Source organism: Petaurus breviceps, unplaced genomic scaffold, assembly GCF_028583685.1.
Source record: "Petaurus breviceps papuanus isolate PSGF00001 unplaced genomic scaffold, PetGlider_PUasm1.0 38, whole genome shotgun sequence".
Taxonomy (NCBI): domain Eukaryota; kingdom Metazoa; phylum Chordata; class Mammalia; order Diprotodontia; family Petauridae; genus Petaurus; species Petaurus breviceps.
The window spans coordinates 63,394,873-63,408,289 of NW_027186304.1; the positions used below are offsets into that span (position 1 = coordinate 63,394,873).

General features: G+C 36.6%; 1 protein-coding gene across 1 annotated transcript in view; it reads left to right on the forward strand.

The window, feature by feature from the left end:
* Positions 1-13,417, forward strand: part of LOC138170116 (lipoxygenase homology domain-containing protein 1-like) — a 657,842-nt gene that overhangs the window by 506,252 nt on the left and 138,173 nt on the right. The window contains exon 43 of the mRNA XM_069099511.1: positions 5,201-5,453. Within this exon, the coding sequence (XP_068955612.1) occupies positions 5,201-5,453 (253 nt within the window). The remainder of the gene's footprint in view (positions 1-5,200; positions 5,454-13,417) is intronic.

The window sequence follows — 13,417 nt, forward strand, 5'->3', positions numbered from 1 at the left end:
GGTGACTTACCTAATATCAAATAGACTGTATATAGCTGAAGTACAATTTGAACCTGGGTCCTCTGAGCGTAGTCTTTTGAACCAAGGGCCATGGTTCTTTCTATTCTATCATACTGACATTCCTCTGCTAATAATTTACCCACTCTATACAAGTTGGTGAAAACTTTTGTGCTGTAATGAAGACATTTAGATGACACACCTAAGAAAAGTGAACTGTTCAGATATGTAGGATTTGAGGTAGTCTAATCCATTGGACTATTGTAAATATTAAATAAGATAACACGTAAAGTGATTTGCAAACTTTAAGGTGCTAGATAACTGCTAGCTATTATTACAGATTGTAGATAGGTCAATGTGAGTAAATACATGATCTAGAGAGAGAAAGCACAGTGAAAAATATCTGAGTAAGAATAATGGGAGGAGAAACAATAATAAAATTGAAATAGGCGTATAAGAAGGACCATATAAGAAATTTAAAGGATGAAATGGTTAAGGAGCTAATGAAGTGAATCAGTAACATGGAATAAAGAAATGCAGTGTGGATGGCAGATTTCTACCATCTGGACATAGGATGAACTTCTCTCCAGTGAAGTAAAGCTGTCAATAAAAGACTTTTTTTGATCAAAATTTCATCCTTCAAAAGGTATAAAAAGTAACAAGAAGAATTGTTTTCTGGATGAAACTGTAAGCAGTAAGTAGAAATTGGTTGCCAAGTTAGGAATGATGGGAACTTTGGGAGAAAGTGACCATTCCATCTGAGAGATTGCAATAGAAGAGAAAGTGACTCATAGTATAGTGTGCACCTTAGATCTGTGGGAGGGGAACCAGATTTCAGAGAAAAGTTAGAATCATATGGCCTATTAAAATTCTATAGGGTAAGCTGGTACAAGAGGAATGGGATGCTCTTAGCAATTAAATTCTGAAAACAAGAAGAAATAATTCTGAACAAGAAAAAGATAGATGCTCTCAAAAGACTAATTTGGCTACACAGAGAACTCTTTAACTAACTTGGTTTTTAATATATACATATGCATATGCATATACATATAAACATACATATGTGTGTATAAACATCAACTGAAGAATGACTACAGAAGGTGTTATACCTAATTATAATAAAATATTACTATGTTGTAAGAAATGGTGAATTAGGTAAATACAGAGAAAAGTTGGAAGAGTTATATGAACTGATGGAAAGTGAATTAAGCCAAACTAGAAATATAATGCAATGCCTATGCCAGTGGAACTGGGAACACACAGACACGTACACATACAGACCCATACACAATAGAAATTAATACTGTAAAATTATAATGACTGAGCTTGGTCTTGGTTTCAAGGAAGAGATATGACAAGGTACAACTCTCTCTTCTTTGTAGATGTAGAGGACTGTGTATGTATGGAACACTGTATATAATATCAGTTATGGTTGATGTATGGGTTAATTTTGCTGAAGTTTTACCTTTTTATTTGTTGTAATAATAGAAAGATCTCTGGAAAGGGGAAAGGAGGTATATATTGGGGAAAAGGAAGATATATGTTGGGAGATGTAGGTGATATAAAAACAAAAGATACTAATAAAATAAATAAAAGATCTGTGTAGAAGATGGAATAAAAGGGAAATAATTAAGGATTAATGCAAAGAAGTTTTATGTTCTTATAAGCCTAGTTTCTGGAGAACTTAAACTTATAATGAGATGAGACTCTCAATGAACGTTAAGCATAATAAATATAACTTTTTAACATATGTTGGAAGAAAGAAGAGAAACAAGGACATAGTGGAAAGGAATACTACTTTATGTGGATAGGTGATGATAATGAGAAGGCAAAAACTACTTACCTTTTAGTCTTCCGGTTTTCTAACCAAGAAAAATCATCTAATCTAGGATGGGTAAAAATGAGTTGAAATTCAAGATGAGTGAGGAGACAGTAAGAGTTAACTATCTTCTGTGAGTTTATTATCTGGACAGATGAACTACATATCAGGGTACTGAAAGAAACCAAATATGTAATTACTGTATGTAGTGCTATCAGTAATCTTTGAAAAAGATCTTGACAAAAAAGATTATAACAAATGGAAAGTTTTGTGAACTAATTACAGGCAGAAACCTGATTTTCAAAAAAAAGATTGATTCTTCAAAGTGTATGCCAGTAATACTGACTCTTAATTCTTGTCAAAATCCTAACACACATTAATAAGTAGGTATTTTCTGTGGATTTGGAAAGGAAATGATCACTAGGACCCAGCTTGGATTCCTCTTCTTCCTCTTTTTCTTCATAATTTGTAGACTATCAAATAATATAAATACTAGCAAGACATTCAAAAGTTTCTCATTATATATCTTTATAGACAAGGTGAAGTACTGTGGGTTGGATCACACAATGGCATCATATGATAAGTGCATTTAGGGACATAGGAATATGAAATAGACCTGTAATTTCATTGATATAGGTTACTCCCAGATATGGAAACTCCTTCTACCAGTATATATTGATGCTTATACTTGTATTAGCTTATAGTATGGGGCACTAAATATTAGTGGGGGTCTAACAACCAGTACATACCAAAAATAGAACTTAAATCTAAGTCTTTCTGGCTTTGAGGCTAACTCTTTATCATGAGATACTTCCTCATAAATGTATTTAGCTAGAGTGGTCTGGAATTATGTCCAAAGGGCTATAAATACTTTCATACCCTTTGATCCAGCAATACCACTCCTAGGGTTATATCCCAAAGAGATCATAGAGATGAGAGAAAAACCCATATGTACAAAAATGTTTATAGTGGCTCTTTTTGTGGTAGCAAAGAATTGGAAATTAAGGGGGTGCCCATCAATTGGGGAATGGCTGAACAAGTTGTGGTATATGCATGTTATGGAATACTATTGTGCTATAAGAAACAAGGAGCAGACGGTCTTCATATTTACCTGGAGAAGCTTAAAAGAACTGATGCTGAGTGAGAAGAGTAGAACCAGGAGAAATTTGTACACAATTACAGACACAGTGTATGTGTGATGACCAACTTTGATAGACTGGACTCTTCTCAGCAATGCAGTGATATAAATCAATCCCAAAAGACTCATGATGGAGAGAACTATGTGCATCCAGAGAAAGAACTAGAAAGAACTAAGTTTATATCCAGGTGGAAGCAAAATACCTGATCTTTTTCCTTCTCTTATTTGGTTTTATGTCCTCTTTACCATATTTCATTCCAGCTGGTACAATCCGTCCCTATAAAAAAAATTAAAAAAAAATAAATGTATTTAGCTTATGAGAAATATATATATATATATATATATATATTATATGTAAAAATCTGGAAAGAGAGAGAACAATTTATCAAATTATGTGCTGACTGCAGAACCTAATCCCCATATAAAATGTTAATCTAGTTAGGTAGCTTTGGAACATGATTGAATGATCAGATTCAAAGATAGTCAATTGACTGATGTCAACTTGGAGGGATGTCTCTGCTAGAACATCTGTCTCTGGCCCTATGCTGTGAAACAATTTAAAAAATCAATTTGGATGAAAGCCTCATTGATTTGGATGGTATGCTTATTAAATTTTCTGGCAAGAGGTATAGCTCTAACCAATTGTAAAAGGATTTGAAAGCCCCTTTACAGGCTACTAGCATTTTTAAAAAAAATTTTAAAATATTGATGTAAAATTCTAGAGCTTTGGGGTGGCTAGGTAGCGCAGTGAGTAAGAGCACCAGCCCGGAGTTGGGAGGACCCGGGATTGGTTCCAGCCTCAGATACTTAACACCCACACAAAATAACTGGCCGTGTAACCTTGGGCAAGTTACTTAACCCCAATTGCTTTAAAAAAAAATTCTAGAGCTTTGCCCATATTACATTTTATCTGCTCAACAACCCTGGGGGCAAATCACTTTTAACTCCATTTTACAGATGAGAAATGGAGATTGAGAGAGGTTAAGACTTGCCCAATATCACAGTTAGTAAGTATCTGAGGCTGGATTTGAACTCAGATTTTCATGACTCTAGATTCAGTGCTCTTTACAAACTTTCCCTTATTGCTTTCTGACAAGAATGATCTCTTGCTTCTCTGTATCTCAAAGTCATACTTGCTTCTTCCTTCATCACTGTTCACTTTAAATATCTTAGTGTTCTTCTGCCACTTTCCCTGCCTCTACTCTCTCCCTATTCCAAACCATCTTTTTGGCTGCTCCCAAATGACTCTTTCTCCTGTTCAGTTCTGATTTTTATGGTTCTTAGCAAAATGTTTTGCTGACTTCCTATCACTTTTCAAATTGTATTCAAGCTTCATACCTTAGTTTTCAAAGTCTCGTACTATCTGCAGTCTATATTTTGAGCCTCATCCCTGGCTCTCAACTCCAGTCAAACAGTAATACTCAATAATATTTTGGTGTAATACCTCCTTCCTATTATTCCTCTGGTTCCATAACAGACATGCCACACAACCCCCTCTCTCTTGGAATCCTGCCTTTTTATTAAGGTATAGCTTCAATGAGATTTTCTCAATTGAGTCTTCCCTGATGGCCTTTCCTTCCTCTCATCCAACAGTGTTCTTTCTTCATCTAATCTGACCACCATAGAACTCCAGTTAACTCTGTCTTATGTATCATTCCACTACAAATCACAAGAATGTAAGGGCATGCCTTTTGCTCCTCCCTGTGCCAAGAGTTGAGGAGAAAATGGAAGACAGATAATAAATCTATCAACAATTAACAAGCATTTCTTAAGTGCTTACTATGTGACAGACAGTATGCTAATTCCAAATACAAGCAAAAAGAAAGACAGCCCCTTCTGTCAAAGAGCTTACATTGTAATGGGGGAAATGGCCTAAAATAAATTTACAAAATATAAACAGAGTATGCATGAGAAGTAACATAGATTAGGAAGACACTAGCAGTCAGAAGGGTGAGGAGGCCTGGGAAAGGTGTTCTTTGAACCTGGCGTTGGAGCGGAATTTGAAGGAAGCCAGTTATTTACACATGTGTGAGCTCTGGGAGAGGAGGCAGGATTTCCTACTTGATCTTTTAAAATTCCTTAACGTCTGGTTCAATTCTCCATTTGTCATCAGCACTTAGATGTCCTTTTGTTTGTTGTTGAACATTTTAACATACTAAAGCCCAAGATCCATTGAAGTACTGAAGCAAGGTTGAACTTTCCATTGGATCACTTACAAGGTTGTTCTGTTATTTACCTTTCATCAGGTGAGCACCTTCAGCCTGAGAGCAGTGGACCTGGGCATTGTCCGAAAAATACTTATAGAACACAGTGGCATTGGCTATGGTGCTGGCTGCTATCTAGACCGAATCACCATTCAGGAATCTGGGAGAAGAGACAAGGAATATGCCTTTTCTTGCCAGCAGTGGTTAGACAGTGAAGTTGGTGACAGACAGATGGAAAGGAAGTTGAAGCTTCTTGGCTATATACAAAAAGAGCGATTGCTGGATGATATTCAAGGTAAGGCATCATCCCCAAATTGTAGACGTAGATCCCGTCTTAAAGAGATTACAATTTCTGTATTCTTGTACATATTTTTACTTTGGTAAAGTTTATATTTTATGCATTTGAAGGATTATTTGGTTTTGCTATTTAGCGATTAATGATAATACTCTTCCATACACACGCTATTTGTTATTCAGTCACTTTCAGTCATGTCCCACTCTTCATGATGCCATTTGTTTTTGTCCTTTTGTTTCTTTGTTGGCAATGATACCTTTTCTTTCTCCAGCTCATTTTATATACGAGGAAACTGAGGCAAACAAGATTAAGTGACTTGCACAGGGTCACATAGTAAGTGAGGCTGTATTTAAACTCAGAAGGATGTGTCCTTTTAACTTTCAACCCAGCACTCTATTCACTATGCCACTTAGCTGCCCTGTTCTGTCTATACTTTGAACTAAAGAGAAAGACAGTGAGGGAGCGGTAGAGAAGCAGGTGGTAAATGGAATGGATAGGAAAGGGGGTTAACTTGAGTACTGGGAAAATACCAAAATGTTTCATCCTCTTGACTCTGCAACTAATGGTTTTTTATAAGACCATAGATTTCATAGATTTTAAGTTGAAGGGAACTTCAGAGACCATGGCCACACAGCTAGTAAGGATCAGTGGCAGAATTTGAACCTGTGTCTTCTTGACTCCAGGTTTATCGCTATTCATTATAACACACTTCCTCTCATAAACAGAAATTTGAAAAAAAAACAACTTTGGCCCCATTTGCCACCAGAATTTGGACCCATGTTTCTTTCACCCCTCATAGATATCACCATCTACATGCCAGTTTTCTTCGTTGTGACTTGACACATTTTCACAAATGACTGTTAGCTAATGCATTTCAATCTGTGATATTTTAGCACAGCCACACATATTATTCAGCATGTGATCACAAGTTTTAAAGTGTTGAAAAAAATCAGCTCAAGAAGCTTAAAAGAAACTATAATAAATCCAGGATTCTGGGTCTTAAAGACTGAGACTCTTGCCAGTTCCATCAGTAATTAGTAGTGGTGGAGCCTGTAGCTAGCACCCTAGGGAATTAGAGAGTTCCCCCTAAAGATAACGGAGATATTTTCGATATACACACAAATGCATGCTGTCCCTTTTTTAATTATCCAAATAATTCATGTTTAAAACACATAAAATGGCCCACTGTTGCTTCCATCTGAACATATGGTGCTCCTTTCATACCTTCACAACCTGGATGACTCATCCAAATTGTGTTATAAATCCTCAGTAAGGATCTAATCAATACATTGGAGGTCTCCAATTAAACCACTTGGGTTATGTTTCATTATCACCACATGAGCAACCACCTCCTTTTCCAGTCATATATATCCTCAATTATGACCTTTATTTCATTTCACACCTAAAACCTAGCCTTAGTCATTGAATGGGTGTTGCTTCCATCAACCTGAGACCAGGGACAGATGTGAACTTAAAAAGGTCAAGGTCTCTCACTGCATCCAGGACCATATTCTGTCATCCTGGACTATATCTGGCCACTGGACCCAAATGGCCTTGGAGGAAAGAGTGAGACTGCTGACTTTGCATAGCTCTCCCTCACTTAAATTCAATTCACTTGCAAGTCATGATATCACCTTCCTGATGCCATGGTCCTCTTCAACAATGAAGGAAAAACAACAGCTTGTGAGTAAAAGTAACTACCCTACTGGGGTCCCAAATGGTCAGTTCCAGTTGAGCAATGGAGGTTCCTCCCTCCTTCTTTCCTTCCTCCCTCTTTCTTTCCTTCCTCCCTTCCTTCTTTCCTTCCTCCCTCCTTCTTTCCTTCTTCCCTCCCTGACTTCCTTTCTCTTCCTTCCTCCTCTCCCTCTGTCTACACAGGGTATTATACCCTTATCTTTGGGTGCTCTGCCCAAAGGAATATAAATTTTGATCACTGAAACCTCACAAGATATCTTGGGATTTATGGGCTAAATTTATTTAAGGACCATGCCTTAAACCCAAATCACTCTGTGTCTTATTGATTCACCAACAGTAGGTCCCAGCCCAAGCTTCTTTTGGTCACTGTTTAGGAGGCCCTGATGGCTCAGAGTGAATGGGAATAGCAATTGTTTCTGTTTTGGTCAGAAACCTTGAGGGTCTTCCCTCCCAGACTGATTGTTTTTAACTAGGTAAAAGAGGCCATTCGTTGCCTCATTTCTTACCTAGCCTTAATCACTGAATGGGTGTTGCCTCAGTCAAACATACCTGGAACAGACCTTAACTTTAAAAAGTCAAGGTTTCCCACTGTGTCTGAGGTCATCTCCAGTCATCCTGATATATCTTGCCACTGGCTTGCCAGATGACTTCAAAGGAGAGAGTGAGACTGGTAACAGCTCTCCCTCATTTAAATTCAGTTCACTTGCAAGTCAAGACATCATCTTGCCTATGCCATGGTCCTCTTCAAGACTGAAGGACAAATAACAACAACAACAATACCCAAAACCTATTACTGACAATATGCTACAGGTCGCTACCTACCATATATTTCCATTGCCTTTCAAGTTGTTTATAGTTTTAATTCTTCAATAATCATTATATTCTAAAAGTCATAGCTAAATAATATTACTAAGAAAATATTGTTGCTGTTGGGGTTTTTTTTTTTGCTTTTTTTAGAGGGGGGAAGGCAGGGCAATTGAGGTTAAGGGACTTACCCAAGGTCACACAGCTAGTAAATGTTAAGTATCTGAGGTCGGGTTTGAACTGAGGTCCTCCTGAATAGAGCCAATACTCTATTCACTGTGCCATCTAGTTGCTCCAAGAATGCTATTGTTAAAAAAAAAGATGCATCTATTTACCTGTGAACTGCTGGGGATTGTTAAATGTACTGTGTACTTCCCTAAATTTGACACCATCTGATTTCTAACAAGAGTTGTGTAAGAAGTATGTGTTGATGAATTGGTGTAATAGGCTTTCTATCTGAACAATTAAAGTCCAAAAGATGGACAATACTCATTTTATTTGCTTTATTTTTAAAATTTGCATGGTTGGGTCAGTCATTCTCATTACTGTATTTTTCCAAGGAGAATTTTCAATGTTCCATGGCATAATGTAATCAAAACCACTGTCAAAAAGAAGCAGCTTTTCAGCAATAGGAAACCTTTCTTTCATTTTACCTTAAGGCACTGATTATTGGAAAATATGTATTTTTTGAACATCTATTTATTTTTATATTATATATAGCTAAATCTAATATTGACCACTCTGGTCCTCATTGCCTGATGACCAGGTAAAAACACATCACCCTCCCCCAGTATTCTCTGATACCCTTAAGGGAGGCTGGGAGTGTCTCTACAAGGGGGTGATCCCTCGTACCTCAGTTTCATTTAGCCACTTAATAGACATATTAACTTTTGCAAAGAATTATTTACTTTAGAAGTATAATAACAAATATGCAATTTGCTTAGCTAAGCTTTTTTTTTTTGAGGGGGAAGGCAAGGCAATTGGGGTCAAGTGACTTGCCCAAGGTCACACAGCTAGTAAATGTATCAAGTGTCTGAGGTTAAATTTGAACTCAGGTCCTCCTGACTCCAGGTTCAGTGCTCTATTCACTGTAACACCTAGTTGGCCTTAAGCTAAATTTTTAAAAGAGCACAGTTCCAAGGGCAAACATCGCCTTGGGCTCTAGTGCCAAGCACCTGGCTTCTCAGACCTTTCTTTACAGACTGGCTAGCTGCATCATCTTGAGTAGAATCTCCAAGGTTGCCATGGTTCCAACTCCTGGATCTGGTGGGGATTAATGCCTGCACCTAGAAAATGAGAAGGACAAATGAAACATAACAACATAAACACTATTGGCCCATTTCATAGAGAGACAGGGTATATAGAAGAGAGGGAAAGAAGGCAGCCCCCTTTCTACCTTGTCAATTCAGGAAAGAGAAATAGACACAGCTTGTTTCAGCTACCTAGCCAGCTCTGAAGGAAGCTATTCCTGTCCACACAATAGGGGGATTGAGTATATCTTCTCCCCAAAACAGAATGACTCTGTGTTAGAAGATATAGGCATGTTCCCATTACATATATCTCCCTACTTAATACCTTACTAATTTGTTAATACTCAATGGATCATTAAACAAAGCAATCTCTTTAGATGCTTTTTTCTAAAATTTCTCATGTAATTTCAGTATGTGAGGTACCTTCCTACATAAAGATTGCCTGTAAGGTTCATTTTTCTCCAATGCTATCAAATATGATCTGGAAGTCAAAAATCAGTGTGTGAGAGAGGAAGTGGATTTCTGTTCCCTGAATTTGATCACCCATGTGACTATAAAGACATGGTCTCTGTGTCAGAAATATGTTTGCTTATTGTGTTTTCATCAAGGACACTCTATGAGCATAGATCATTTCCATATTTTATAGATGTGAGAAATCACAGTGGGTGGTCACTCTTGTAGCTTCCTAGTTGCTCCTTTGTCATTAGTTCTGATAAAAAGCATTCCTTGCAATAATTTCTATCCTTTTTGATTCTTTATGTCTTTGAAATAGCTTCAGAACTATTCCCTGAGTCACTGGGAAGTATTGCACTTCCAATCCAGACATTTTTCTTTGTGCATTTAATCAGGTCTAGCTGCCTTTCCCAACTTCTTTAGAGCCATTGCCACTATTATCCCTTGATTAGAGTCAGCTGTTGCCATGGAGAACACAGTGAGAATAGTGGCAACAGGAGACATCTAGCTGCGCCAACACTCCCTATATATGAGCAAGCATCCCTCACAACTTTATCCTGAACCCTCTTTTTTCTCTCTCTATAATCTTTCCCTTGTTGATCTCATCCACTTCCATGGTCTATGGACCTAATCATACTCTTTCACTGGTCACCTCTGTTCAGATAACTTCCACATCTGTGTGTTGAAAGATAGATTTCAAGAAACACTTTCATGGGCCACTTAATCACACCATTTTAAAGTGATCATGACGACTGTAAGTGAACATATCATCTGAAGATTACAGTCCAACATCTGTTAGAGGGAATTAAGCAGAAGAAAAATTCTGTGAAGAACTTGATGAGATTCTCCAAATTAAATGCTATTTGATGCTTGGTCACTTGAATATGAAATACAGCACAGGGGAAGATGCAGAAAAGTTTGTTGGAAAAGATATTTCAGACTCAAGGAATGGAAGAAGCCAAAGACTTATTGGCTATGCAGAATCCCCAGGTCTTTTCTTGAGGAAAACAGAAAGTGCTGAAAAAGACAGATGATGTCCAAATAACACAATAAAATATCTAACTCAATTTAAGTAATGTTTATTACATAATTCTTAATAGATAAGCAGCTCTTTCAGATATGAATCAACCAATCAACCAACAAACAGTTATAAAATCAAGTACTATTTGTACCAGGCACTGTTAATGATATATCCCCTTTTCAAGGGGTTTATTTGCTACTAGAGGAATGAAACATGTTCACAGAAAAATAATTATGGGATATGTTCAAAATAAGTACAAGGTGATTTGCAGGAGGTAGGGGAGATGGGACCAGAAACTGGGAAAATCAGGAAAGGCCTTTTGAAGCTCAGCCTTGATGGCAACTTGGGATTCAAAGTGGTAAAAAAGGAGAGCATTTCAGATATGGCAGAAAGACTATACAAAGGCCTATCTGTGCTTATACCAAAGAGTCCTATATTGTTAACTTGGATGTCTGGGGAAATGGTGTTATTCTCTAGTACTTGTTAAGCTGTGGGTTATGAACCTATGTGGGGTTGTGAAAAATTTGGCAACAGTAAAAGGTTTCTGAACGCACAATGACCAAAAATTAATTAAAAACCAAGTGCATAATGAATCCAAGGTGTTTCTGGCTGTGCTTGCCCATGTTACATTGTGTAGCTTCGCTGTAGCCTTGGTTCTGAACACAAAGCATGTTCACTCTGCACTGCGCATGCCCTCAGACCATGCAATGCCAACAAATGCTGCTGAAACAGGAAAAGAGATCTCAAGTGGAAAAAGTTTGTAAGAAGCCCTGTTCTGCACAGAAATGGGGGAATTATGAGGAAAATGTAGGTTTAGGGGAAAAGATGAGTTCTGTTTTAGATAAAGTGGGCATGAGATGCCTTTGAGATATTCATTTCGAGAGATATAAAGTACACAGTTGGAAATAAAACAAAGAAGCCCAGGAAATAGATGAAGAGAATAGCATGGAGAATTGGGAGTCACTTTCAGAGATAAAAGCCAAATTTGCATGGCCAACAAGTTGTCAAAGATTACTTGATATATCATATCTTCAAATTAGCAATCTGTGAAGAGTTAAATCATTGACTGACTGTCACTGGTCAGGATAAATATCAAAGCAAATACCAAGATGGATTTTTTTTAAAAGGATGAAGTTCAGAAGAAGGGGCTACATATAATTCAAATAGTTCCCACAAATCTGTTTAAATAAACTATTGACTATAAAATTATTTCCGTCTTCCCTTCACTAGAATGTGTTTTTTGAGGCCAGGGATAGTCTTTTTGTGTTTGTTTGTTTGTTTCCCTCTACCCCACCCCACTCCTGCACCTAATGCAAACCTTTTAACATAGTGATTCTTGTTGAATTTTCCCTCATCACTCAGGTATGAATTCAAAGAGCCAGGAATTGAACCTAAATTGGTGGGACAAAGTAAGACAAGCAAATTTGTTGATTTATACAATAAACCATGTACTTTTTATATCTTTAAAAACTTTTAATATTTAAAATATCTTCATTTTAAGATACTATTTTGCATCTATTTCACAAGGTTTTGATGCATATTCTTTAATTTAGCATGAAACTATACTTTTACCACAATTGATATTAAATGTACCCTTGATGAACAGTCTCTTTCCTCAAGTCTAACCTTGAGTACAGCCTGTAAGCTTACTATGGGGGTTTCAAAAAGGTGAATTCCCAGACCACTGAAGCATGTCTATTTACATCTTTTGAGTAAACTTCTTAATATTTTTGTGATGTATGGTGTGGTATAAGGTCACATTATAATATTCCCTATACATTTGGGAATTTTTTTAATTTTTAGAACAATGCTGCTTTTTGGTACATTATCATATCTATCAGAATTCATTTCCTCAATGAAACAATACTTCTAGGCCCACTAGAAATTAGAAAAATTCCTCCAAATGTGTTTTTGTTCTTTTCAGTGAAGGTTTTACATTTTGATGAAGATGTCCAGATCTTACAGGCTTACCCGAAATTCTTTCGTTAGGGTATAACCTTGAAGTGATGAAAAATGACCTTTTGTAATCTTTAGTGTTCCAGCCTTTGTATTGTCACTTCTCTGTCAAGCCTCTCTCCTCCCATAGTAATGATTAGCAGTTCTTTTGTTTTTACTTACCTTCTTGTTATTCTTACAACTTAAAGAAATCTATGCTACATTACAAAGAAATTAATAAAAACTCTGCTAGCTGCCAACTCCCTCTTTTCTTTTGAGTATTAGTTACAATATTATAAAGCAATTATTTCTCAATCCTTAGTTTTTTAAATTTTTATTTATTTTTTACTAAAAATCTCTTTTCATTTGAATGTGACTGATCTGGTTTTTATTCTGGGCTTGAATTGTCATTGACCCATTTAACTTCCCCACATAAATAGTTGCTGCAATATCTTTCACAGTCACTTAACTGTATTCTTCATGAACTACATATCTTTTGTACATTTCCTTGGAGTAATATCTTTTCTTTGAAAAGCAGCGACAACAACAATACAGAACCTGAAAAAATTACTGGAGAAACTAGGGTTAAAAGACCTACAGCATCACCTAAGTGGGATAGCAAAAGAGTATCAGTATTTCTTAACACCACATGGAAACTATACAAGAATTGATCATGTATCAGGGTAAAAAGAAAAGTAAACAAATTTTTAAAAGGCAGAAATAGTTAATACAAAAAGTTAAAAAAATTTGTGAAGCCATGTTAAATTTATTACTTGTCTCAAACAATTTAAACACTGCTATATATC